This window comes from Equus caballus, chromosome 18, assembly GCF_041296265.1.
Source record: "Equus caballus isolate H_3958 breed thoroughbred chromosome 18, TB-T2T, whole genome shotgun sequence".
In the NCBI taxonomy this organism is placed as follows: Eukaryota; Metazoa; Chordata; class Mammalia; order Perissodactyla; family Equidae; genus Equus; species Equus caballus.
The window spans coordinates 55183635-55195410 of record NC_091701.1 but is presented as its reverse complement, the minus strand read 5'-3'; the positions used below and the strand labels follow the sequence as shown (position 1 = coordinate 55195410).

Sequence of the window (11776 nt, the reverse complement as noted above, 5' to 3'; positions counted from 1 at the left end):
GCGGTTTGTGTGGATGTGAGTAAACTTGGTGTGAGGCATATGTTCGAACTGGCAGGGAATGCCAATCTCTTGTCCTCACCAGCCCCCATGGTTCCATTTTAGGAGGACCAAGTTGATTTTGAACACATTTTTTTTTAAACAAAAGTGGTGCATTTAAAATTAGAATTTTAAGTTTCTCTGTTCTCTACTGAGGTCAGCCCAATGCTGTTAATAAACTTACGTAGTGTTTATATATTATTAACTTGAAAGAGAATATAAAGAAAGAAGTTATATGGCTATCAAACAGGTATGATTTCATATAGACATCTTTCTAATCAAATAGTCATTTTTTTGGTGGTATTTAGTTCAGAATGAACATCGACTTACCATGAAGACCTTAATCATGGAAACTTCATCATCATATAATTAATCATGAAGAACTTCATCATCATATAATAAAAGTGCTTTTAGAGGTGTACTTCTTTTCAATAATTTTATTTTTGAGCAATATGTGGTGGTTTGGGGTATTTCAGAATTGCCTTTTTCATTTAGGAAATTTGAAAGTTACAGTTCCAGAACAATCACTTTTAATCTTAAATTGAATAGTACAATATGTTATAGAAGTACTGTTGATGGTGATTGAATAGTTTCTACTTAAGTTTGGAACTTAATAAACATAAAACTAAACTTCTTTGCTGTTAAAGGCCTACAAGGTTATTTTAATGGAAGAATCTGCGAAGTATTTTGCTTTATTTTTTATACTAGGGAAAATGAGAGCAATACAATTTCAGTTAAAATACAAACTGTAATTTTATTTTCCAATTTTAAAATTATGAAACAGTTCTTTTCTTTATAAGAAATTAGAAATTTGTTCCATATGAGAACTATTGTCTGTACTGCATGTGTTTTCTGGTAATAGTAATAATAATGGCCACAATTTATTACGCACTTACTATTTGTTGGAAAATGTGCCAAGGGATATGTAATTCCGTTTAATTCATACAACAATTCTGTGAAGTGTAGATATTTTCACCACTTTACAAATGCGGAAACTGAGGCTTAGAGAGTCTCATTTACCCAAGATCATGTAGCTAGTATGTAGTTGAGCCACATTTTGAACCCAGACCTTTTTTACTCCATTATTTTAATCTGACGTGAAGTGAGTTGAAAATTTAAGAATAACGTGCCCCATGATTTTAAATTCTGACACCCAAACCTGACAGTGAATAGCAGTTAATAGAAAACAGTTAAATAGTATGGTGGGCGTTGTTATTGAAAAACACATTAGATGCACCCAGCTCTTAAGGTCATGTGAGCTCCCATTGTGATATCAGAGTAGAAAGAGACTCTCTGTACATGTTCATGGAAGAGTTCTTGGGGTCAGGCCACTTAAGATCGAGCCATCTGTCCACTCAAGGGCAAACAAATTGATTTATGCTTCAGAAAGAAATGCTGGTTATTTGGTTTCCATGTTTTTTCCGTGTGTTCAAAGGAAGCAGAGATGGACTAGAAAATGGCATCAACCACAGCAGTAAAAACAACAATTTGTATTGAGAAATTAGTATGTGAGAGGCACTGTTGTAAATACTTTAGAATGCATTATGTCACTTAAGCCTTTCAACATTTAAGAGATTCCGTAACTATCCCTCCTTTGCAGATGAAGATACTGAGTAATTGAGAGATTAAGTAATTTATTTGCCCAAGGTTTCATAGAAAGTAATGGGCCACGGGAATTGGAGTTAGGATGTTTGGGTGGCAAGGAGGGGAAAAATGTTTGAAAATGGAAGAGGTATGAAAATAAAGCTATAGACAAATAGTTGATTTATTTAATTTTGTTATGCTTTTATATCTGTTGGAAAGTTCTGCCATTACCTGTGTGTTATAGTAAACCAGGTTCTTTAACAAATACCAGAATTTGAAAGGAAAATTGCTGGAACAGTAAGCGTTTACTGGTTCTTTGATTGTGATCCTGAAAGCATGGATTTAATGACTATTACCCTAATGTTGTTTTTGAGGATAAATTTAAAAGCTCAATCCTCTGCTTCAGAGATCTTAAAGGCTAAGCTGTAGTTTGTTTCATTAACACCAAAACAATCCTCCAAGCAAATAATTGATGTCAAAGTTGGAATTAATTGCAGTATTATGCATATATTTCATATTGCGCTTATTTTAAAAGTGATACGCAGTAAGCAAGTAAAGGCAGTGCTTGCAGACTTTTAGTATCAGTTCTGCCCCTAGCTGGAGCTACATGATTTTGGTAAATCATTTAGCTTCTCTTCCAGGCGGATTTAAGCATTCATATTTAAGCAAATGAAGGAATTGGGCTACATGATACACTGTACTAACACTGTCTCTTGTGTTTATAACTCACTTTCCACTTCAGTAGCTCTGTTTACCAGCTATTTGAGAATGTCAGGGGTGCTTTCATATATTTTATGTATAAATATTCCAATCTGATCTATATAAAGCAGACTTTATTTCTGATCTCGTGTTATTGGAAATAACTGGTTGCTTTTTAAAAAATCAAAACGAAAATACTGTATCTGGCTCTGCTACTTAATATCTTTGAGACCTTAGCAAATTACTTCACTTCTCTCGCCTCAGTTTCCTCATTTGAAAATGGAGGGCCAGTAGTATCTGAATGATAAAATTCATGTAAAGCATTGGTTTTAGGGGCTACTAGAGATTAAGTGCTTAGCAAGTGTTTACCTGATATTGTTATTGTCATTACTTTCAAATATGAAAAATTCTAATTTGTGATGGCTACAAACTTAACTTGGAGGCATGTAACTGTTACAACGCAAAATGTGCAGGTCAATTGTGTACAAAACAATGTGCTAGACACCATTAGGTCCAAAATAGTGGGATGATATATACCTTGAAAATACCAGGTTAAGTGGTTCATCTGAATCTGCTTTCCCCAGTTACCTTTCTTGGTGATTATTTTTAGCTTCTTAAGAAGGTTTTAAGACTATTTAATGTCTTAATTCAGAAATTTGTGCTTTTATTCAGTAAGGTTCCTGGATTTCTTATAACCGAAGTTTAGAAATTTGAATACTGAGTTAATATTGAAGGATTAATATTTAGATTGCATTTTAAATGTGGCTTATAACATTCATTATATTTATAAACTTAAGAATTTTTCAAGATGTCCCTAAAAGTTACTTTGTAAGTGTAAGTATTTCATAATTAGGCTCTTTGTTACTTCTTTAACCAAGAAAGTCCGAGATAAGTATGCCTTATACTAATTCCAACCTATAAATAGAATTGCAGAGTGAATGTACTTACTTGGTACTGGCATTATTTTGTGATTACGTTCATGGTTTTAAAAATTCTAAGAATTATGGCCTAACTTTTTTGGGTGGAAATGAAGTAGTTTTAGACATTGGCAGTATATAACTATAACGTAAAAATATGTAAGTTTGAAAGTGTATTTTCACTATTTCAACTTAAAAGAATAAAAATTTTTATAATTATTGACTGGTAAATTGATTTAGAATATAATATTGCTGATACATTTTCAAACATATAGTAATATTATATTACATTTGAAAGTCATAGAAAAACAACTAAAAGAAGGATGTACAGCCAGCTGACATGAAGGTCAACTAACTTGAGGCCCTTAGACACAATTTCAGAGAGAAAAGTTTATTTGGGTGTTGAACAGTAGTGAGTAGACCAGAAGTCTGAATATAGAGTGGCTTTGGGCTGTCTCCTCTGAGCTAATGGGCAAATCACTAAACCTCTTTTCATTTAATTTTCTTATCTGCAAAATAGTAATAATGAAGGCTATGTTGTGAAAAGTGGTAGTATTATTAACTCTAATTACCGAAAAGAAAATTAAGACTCAGAAACATTAAATGATTTGCTCTAGGTCACAGGTAGCCTTGTAACCCTTATTTTTTTATTCAAAATCCAGTTGGCTGTCTATTATTGCTTTTAATGTGATGTTGTTCTAAACATTGTAAAACACTCCTCATTCCAAATAACTAGGTTAGTTGGGAGATAGCTGAATGATAGAAATGGTTGTATTTAAACGCGTGTAGAATGAAAGCAGTATAGTAAAACTTTGCTTACAAGAACAACACAGGGGATCTACTGAAAAGAAGAGAAATTGCAAAGTGGTATGAAATGCATTTCTAAATGCCTTACCATTTAAAAGCCTTTTCAGCCTTATTTTCACTTTTTAAATGTCCTGGCTTAGAAGAAAGAATTTTTTAAAAGGTGGACTCTATCCCAAGACTGTCTGAATTAAAATTCCACTTAAGTAGAGTCTAAAGAAATTAGTATTTTATGGTATTTTTAGGCAGTATTGCAACAGCTAAATTTTATAGTGAGTTTGCTGTGTGTTTAACTTAAAATTTTCGAATACTTGCTTTATTTCTAGTTGTGAATTCCTTTGGACAATTGATGTCATTTGTTATTGTGCCCAGTTTCTACAAATAAAAGATGGGTGGATTATTTTCTCGATGGAGGGTAAGTTACCTTTCTTTCTAGCCAGTAATTAGTCTAACATAAAATTGTCACAGAAAGCTATTTGTGAAAGTCTCCCTTGTGTAGACTTGAGTAGTAGTTTGATATTATCTCTAACTTTATTTGATTTTTTAAAATTTCTTCCTTATGAATTAGTTTTTTATTTGGACCTTAATAGCTCCACTTGCTATATAGGTGTCTAATGTCTCTGTTTAACAGAATTATTTCACTTTGACTTATGAATTATTTTTATTTCTGTATTTGTGCATTCCTGTACAAATGGTAATTTTTCTTGTTTTCTTCTCATACTGCTTAAATTTCAAACTTACTTGAAAGATAGTTGAAACTAAGTATTCTATACAATACTTACGTTTTTACAGGCTATATCTTTTTGCTTAAAGCTTGTCACAAATATTTACTGAAGTCACACTAAATATACTTTTAAGCATTGTAGGTTAAACAAAAGTAAAAATGCAGTTTGATTTTATTGGTTAAACCTTTAGAGGAAGTATCTCAAATTTAGAGCTAGAAAGTATAAAATATATTGATAAATGCTCTTCTCTAATATAAGAGATGATAATATAGTTTAGGACAAACTACTTTGCTTATTTGTTGATTTCTTCTTATTTTAATAATGGAGTCTAGCAATACTTGGTGCTCAATTTAGTTTTGGGACTATTGCTGGAACTGCTTCGTTTTGGATTGACATTATATTGATCCCTCCTCTACGTTTCTGCCTTTGGATCAGATTTATCTGTTCTTCCTTTGTCTTTAGTGTTAGGTTGAACCATATGAAGTTGCCAATATTCAATAGCTTTGACTTACATAAACAGCAATTTCGTATGGTTCAACCTTATGTTAACAACTCTTGTGGGAACTATAATGAATTGATATTCATTACCCTCTTAGATTATTGCATATATAATTGGTAAATATTTTCTCAAGTTTTGTATGAGCCATTTGGCTGGTTTTTATTCTAGGTGGTATAAAAAATATCTTTGACAAACAATAATGAAGTATTCTAAGATGCTCTTTTAAAATCTGATCTTCAGAAAAGTATTTTAGGAATTCAGAAAGGAGGTAGTCTATTGATTTTGACCTCGAGAGTCCTAAGTGAACTTTTAGTAATAGCAAATGACACCATCTTTGGTCTTGAATTTTTTAGTATGTGAATTCTTTTGAATAATCATATCTAAGAAAATTTTTCTTGAAGGAAAATTTATTTCTCCTTATAAAAGTATGTTCTATTGGGGTTGAGAATGGCAAAAATTGAGCTATCAGAGTTGAAAGTACTTCTAGGAATAAAAAGAAGTTAAGTGGGAAGGTGATTATTTCTTTAATCTTATGTAGTTCTGTTTATAATTTTTATTTAAATCAATCTCATTTATAAATAAAGAAGAATACATATTGCTTGATAACATTTGGAAAAACTTAATTTTGGATTCAAATGTTCTTTTATGATTATATAAATCAAAGTGTTTCTAAGTTTGCAGTAATGAGTTTTAATGTTCTCTCTTATTTCTCTTTCTATGTCAGACAAAACCTTCAACTGTAGAAGTTCTGGAAAATATAGATAAGGTAAGGTATATTCCTTGGCTTGGGGGTATTTTAATTTATTTTAGGTGTTATGTAAATATTATTTTAATATATATTATTTTGGAGACCATATCTGGTATGGGAATTTAGAGGTGATAGACAGTAAACCTGAGAACTTTGTTACATGATCTCGAGAAAATCCAAAGTCTATCAGTGACTTAAGAAGTCTGTGTTAAGTAATAGAGCCTGTTAGAATGAAATTAGATCTACAGCGTGGTGCAAATCAATGCTGCAGATAGGGTAAAGTAGATTATAAAATAATCTGCAACAATTTTAATCAGTCTGCAAACTTCACAGTTTTTTATACTTTCTATCATTATCAAAAATGGTTATTCCTTGGGAATATTAAGAGTGCTGAATAGATTGAAACAATCTAGTATGCGTCACTGTTTCAGTTTTTTGAATTCTTCTTACAGCCAGATTTTTTTTTTAGGCTTTATACGGGGAGAATTATTACTTATTTGATTTTAAAAAATACTGCTTATTGATGCCAGTTTCATCCCTCTGATCTTTGCTAATTTGACAGGTTAAAAATAGTATCTTAATTTTGTATTTAAAACAGTGATTTGTCAGAATAGGTGTTTTCATATATTTTTAACTTCATTTTTTGTTTTCTTTTTCATATTATGTTCTGTTTTTAAAATATTAAGGGGGCTGGCTTGGTGGTACAGCAGTTAAGTTCCGCACATTCTGCTTCCATGGTCCAGGATTTGCCAGTTCGATCCTGAGTGTGGACATGGCACCGCTTGTCAAGCCATGCTGTGGCAGGCATCCCACATATAAAGTAGAGGAAGATGGGCATGGATGTTAGCTCTGGGCCAGTCTTCCTCAGCAAAAAGAGGAGGATTGGTGGCAGATGTTAGTTCAGGGCTAATCTTCCTCAAAAAAAAAAAATTAAGATATTATATTTCGTTGAATTTTAAGAGTTCTTTCTATATAACCTCTCTATCATGTTAAAAATTTTTAACATTTTAATTTCCTTATGAAATTTGAGATAATATAGAATAATTTTCTCTTAACAGGAAATTCAAGCATTGGAAGAATTTAGGGAAAAAAATCAGAGATTACAAAAATTATGGGTTGGAAGATTAATTCTCTACTCCTCAATTCTCTATCTGTTTACATGTTTAATTGTATACTTGTGGTATCTTCCCGATGAATTGACAGCAAGACTTGCCATGACACTCCCATTTTTTGCTTTCCCGTTAATGTAAGTAAATTGTTGTTTTTGTTGACCTTTCCTCTTTCTGAACAGATAGTTTTAATATATTCAGTCTCTTTTTGTTGTGAAATAGTAATGTCTCAGATTGAATAAATTTTCATTCTTTTTGGCAGTTTGAAAAATATTTCTCTAAAAAAAGTAGGACAATTGTTTTAAGCCTTTATTTGCAGCCCAACATACCTGAGGAATATGGCCCAGTGACATTAGTAATAAAGGCTCTATATGGCAGTCTTTTGTGATTCTCTGGTAGATGATCATGCTCCGTTAGGGGTGTTGGGCATGGAGTGGGCATTTCAGATTGTGGATACTGGAAAGTGAGGGACGGTTTGTAAAACAAAGAGGACAACTGCCCCAGTGATTCTGAATACATTCCATTCATCCCACTTTTCTTTCCCTTTTTTTAGTCACTGCTATAAAGCAATTGACCCTTATTTTAGAAATATTTTATAATATAGCACTTTACAGAAAGTGCATTGTGATTGAGAATTTTGAGAGACAATTGAATAAAAAATTTGGTCATTCAATCAACAAACATTTATGGGTCTCAATTGTGTAGATGTTGGATTATAATGGTGTACGGTACACAAAAATACAAAAATCTCTGACTGTAGATCTTAGACTACATACTTAAATTAAGTAATAAGTATGATGAATGTTATGAAGGAGAAGTGCCAAATACCATGGGAGCATTTAACAGGGGCCCTGACGCAGTCAGGGGTGGAGGTGGGATCAGGGAACGGCCTTTGTATTCATTTTCTATTGCTGCCACAAATTTAGTGGCTTAAATCAACACCTCTTTATTATATTGCAACTGTGTAGGTCAGAAGTTCAAATGGCTTGATTGGGTTCTCTGTTTAGGGTCTTACAGGCTACAATCAAGGTTATCAGCTGGCCTGGGGTCTTATTTGGAGTCTTTGGGAGGGTGGTGATACTTACAGGCTAACTTAGGCTGAATCTCTCTGAGTTCCTTTTCTGCCCCCCACTGGGGAGAAAGCTCTGCTTTTAAGGGTTTAACTGATTATATTAGACCTGTCGAGATAATCCAGGATAAACTCTCTATCTTCAAATCGCCTCAGTAGTACTTAATTCTATCTGCCAAGTCCCTTCACAGCAGTACCTAACTTATTGTTTACCTGTATAACTGAAGGTTAGAGATCTGGAAAAAGCAGGGCTATCTTTATAATTCTGCCCATCATGGTCTCCTTGAGGAAGTGGTAGTTGAGTTGGAGACCCAAAGGATGAGTATGTGTATCGAGGGTGGTGTGACATGGTAGGTAGTGTGTTAGGCAGAAGGAACAGCATATTTGAAGGCCCTAATAGAGGATAGAGCATGGTAGGTGTAAAGAATTGAAAGAAGGCCAAAGATTGGATTATAGAGAAAAGTCTGGATATTTAGGTAAGGGATATTTCTTATAGGCCTTATTGTCCATGATAAGGATTTTAGGTTTTAATCTAAGAGTAGTGGGAAGCCATTGAAGATTTTTAAGAAGGAATATAACAAGATCATATTGTTATTTTGAAAATACCACTGAGGCTACAGCTTGGAAAATAAATTAGGAATAAGAATGGAATTAGGAATAAGAATGGATCTGGAGCCACAAGTGGGAAGGTTATGGTTGTCTAGGGGAGAAATGATTGATGGTGATTTGCACTTGAGTGGTGGTAGCAGGGTTGAAGAGAAGCAGGTGGACTGAATGAAATGGATGGATTGAAGAGATTTAGGAGGTAGAATTGAGGTAAAACGGGAAGACTCTTGGTGATTGGTTGGATGTGGGGTGAGGAGGAAGAATTGCATCAAGGATAAAATTCAACTTTAAGGCTTGATAAATTTGGTTGGTGGTAGTGTCAGTCATCTAAACAAGGAACAACATGAGGAGTTGCAGGTTTGGTGGCCCACTGAGCCTAAAATACCTATGTTTATCCAGATTGAGCTGCCCACTGGGATGGTTAAGTATGAGTAGGAAGCTCAGAGGACAAATTTGAATGGGGGATAGAAATTTAGGATTTGGCAGCCTATAAATTCTAATCAAAGCCATCCTCTGTTCATTCAATAAATAATGAGCACCTGCAAAGTTTTAGGTATTGGGCTAGACCCTAGTGATTGAGAAAGTTGTGACAAGATCTCTGCCCTCATGGAGCTTACATTCTATTGGGGTTGGAGATAAAAAGTGAGAGACAAATAAACATAGTTAATTTAGAGAGAGATAAGTGCTATGAAGAAAATAAACAGGGTGGTGAGAGGAATAGGCTACTTTTAGGATGGTCCTGGAAGGCCTCTTTTGAGGAGGTGGTACTGGAGTTGAGAACTAATGTATGAGGAAGAAGCAGCATGGAAAGAGTTTGGATTTCTGGACAGTTATTTATATATTCAGTATGTAGTAGCACATATATCCATAGATAGATGTAGAAAAGGATTATCATCAAAGTATTGATGGTAATTCTCTCTAGGTGGTGGAATTTTAAGTAGTTATTTCTTTCCATATGCTTTTTGGTATTTGAATTTTTTTACACCAATGTTTTCTTTAAATCCTAAAAACAAAAACAAAAGTCCAGGAGTTGAGAGAAGATCTTTCCAAAAAGAGAGAACAGAAAATGCAAAGGCTGCAAAGTAGGAGAGAGCTTGACTTGAGTGTCAGAAAGATAGGTATACCTGGAATGTGTGATGGAGAGGAAGAGTGATAGGAGGTGAGAATCACGCGGGATCCACATCATGGAGATTCAAAAGGAGTTTGAATCTCATTTTGGGTGAAATGGGAAGCTTGCAAAGGTTTTATGGAAGATAAAGATGAGATGGCATGATGAGATTTAAGTTAAGATAATCGTATGTGCTGCCTTGTGGAGGCTGAGTAAGAAGACAAGAGTAGAAACAGACAAATCAGCTAGGAGGCTGTTACAGAAGTTTAATCTAAAGATGAAGACGGATGGACTGCCCAGTGGCAGTGGAGATGAATAGGTGACTTGGAAATATATCGCGACAACTTGGTGGGAGGTCACGGAAAAGGAAGCATCAGGGTGATACTTAGGTTTTTGGTTTGACATTTCGGCGAGGGGCAGGGGAGAAAGATCTTTTTCTTCGGAACTGCTATAGTAAAGTCTTTTGTTTAGTCTTTAGGGCAGGGCATATTTTGAAATTGGAACTCCTGGAGCTTATAAAATTTTAACTTTGTATGTAGAAAAAAGAGCCAAAAATTGAATGCATGCATATTACAAAATAATTGGCTGTGCCGTTTTCTTTATTTTCCTTTTCTTTTGCAATCTTTTGGAATGCTTCTTATCCCAGGTGTAGCAGTGGATTTCATAATACGGAGCCTCCCTTCCCCTTATTTCCCTTCTATTTTTTCTAAGAAAGAGGGGAGAAAAGAAATTTAGAAAGGGAATCAGTGTGAGATGTTTAGTTGATTTAAACTTCTTTTAAAAACTTTTTAAAAACCCACTTGACATCCATTTCCGTATAAAAATTGATTTTCTGATTATAAAAGATTTGTATCTAGTTGCAAAAGAATGTCTCACAGCTCTACTGTGGTAATTCTAACGGCTATCCACAAATTGTGAACTATTAGATCTGCTATTATGCCTCAGAAGACTTTTTGGCAAATAAGTAATATATTAATTGTTTTGAAAAGTAGAAAAACTTCATTTAAGAAATATTTATTTCTTCAGTTTGATCTTTCTACTATTTTGAGTGTGAAGCGTTATTACTCTTACTGTGTCCTTCTGCCTCTTCTGCATCACCTGCATCTAGTATTTCTGGGCTTGTTAAGCTTCAGAGCCATTTCTCACTTTGTCTCATTCATGTGTGTGACCTGGGTCTCAACTGCTGCGGCTTCTGTTTCAGTGAGCTCTTCACTTTTGGAAGCATAGACCGGTTATCCAACAAAGAATAGAATTGTCCTTCTGATTGATGACAATCAAAAAAGCATGAAATGAAATACAACAATGGCACAGTGGATGTTGTGGTAAATAGAATGAAGGCTTACCACGGGACATTTTCTTTTGCGTGTAACATGAGCTATTGCCCAAGCTTATCTCTGGACTTCTTTCCTTTGGAAACAAAAGGTTTGAGGTCCAGACCAGGGTTTACTTAAAGAAATGGAGGCAGAAGGAGCAGTAAAATATATGGGTTTACTCATCACTGTCTATATTGATTTATAAAGCTTGGAAATCTACCTGATAGCTGCAAAAAATGACTGCTATCTCTGCATTCCAAGTTTCCCAAATGCTTTTACTGGACAGAGAAGTCATGCATTCAGGACTGAATGTATATTATGTAACCATAACTATTCCAAAGTTATGTTTTATGGTAGAAAATCAGTATTCTATTTAAGACGCTTTGAGATTTTATTATATCTTATTTTTAGGGTGTAATATGGAGTAACTTGGTGTGATGTCAGGGTATTGTTTTTCTGCCTTTCAGATTCAATAATATCTTTATATCTCTGATCTTTTCAGCTGTTACTGAAACTGAAATTTTAATCTAAATGCTGAGCTTATTTCATAGGACTCATT

The 11776-nt window shown here is 34.0% G+C and overlaps 1 protein-coding gene across 6 annotated transcripts in view; it reads left to right on the top strand.

The window, feature by feature from the left end:
* Positions 1-11776, top strand: part of LNPK (lunapark, ER junction formation factor) — a 66817-nt gene that overhangs the window by 1525 nt on the left and 53516 nt on the right. For 5 of the 6 annotated variants that reach the window (XM_070242037.1, XM_005601601.4, XM_023622035.2 and 2 more), the window contains exons 2-4: positions 4367-4455; positions 5989-6030; positions 7071-7258. In XM_070242037.1, the coding sequence (XP_070098138.1) occupies positions 4429-4455; positions 5989-6030; positions 7071-7258 (257 nt within the window). In that variant the 5' untranslated portion in view covers positions 4367-4428. Of the gene's footprint in view, positions 1-4366; positions 4460-5557; positions 5559-5988; positions 6031-7070; positions 7259-11776 lie in introns of all 6 variants that reach the window. The other variant, XM_014732543.3, reaches the window with a different exon arrangement.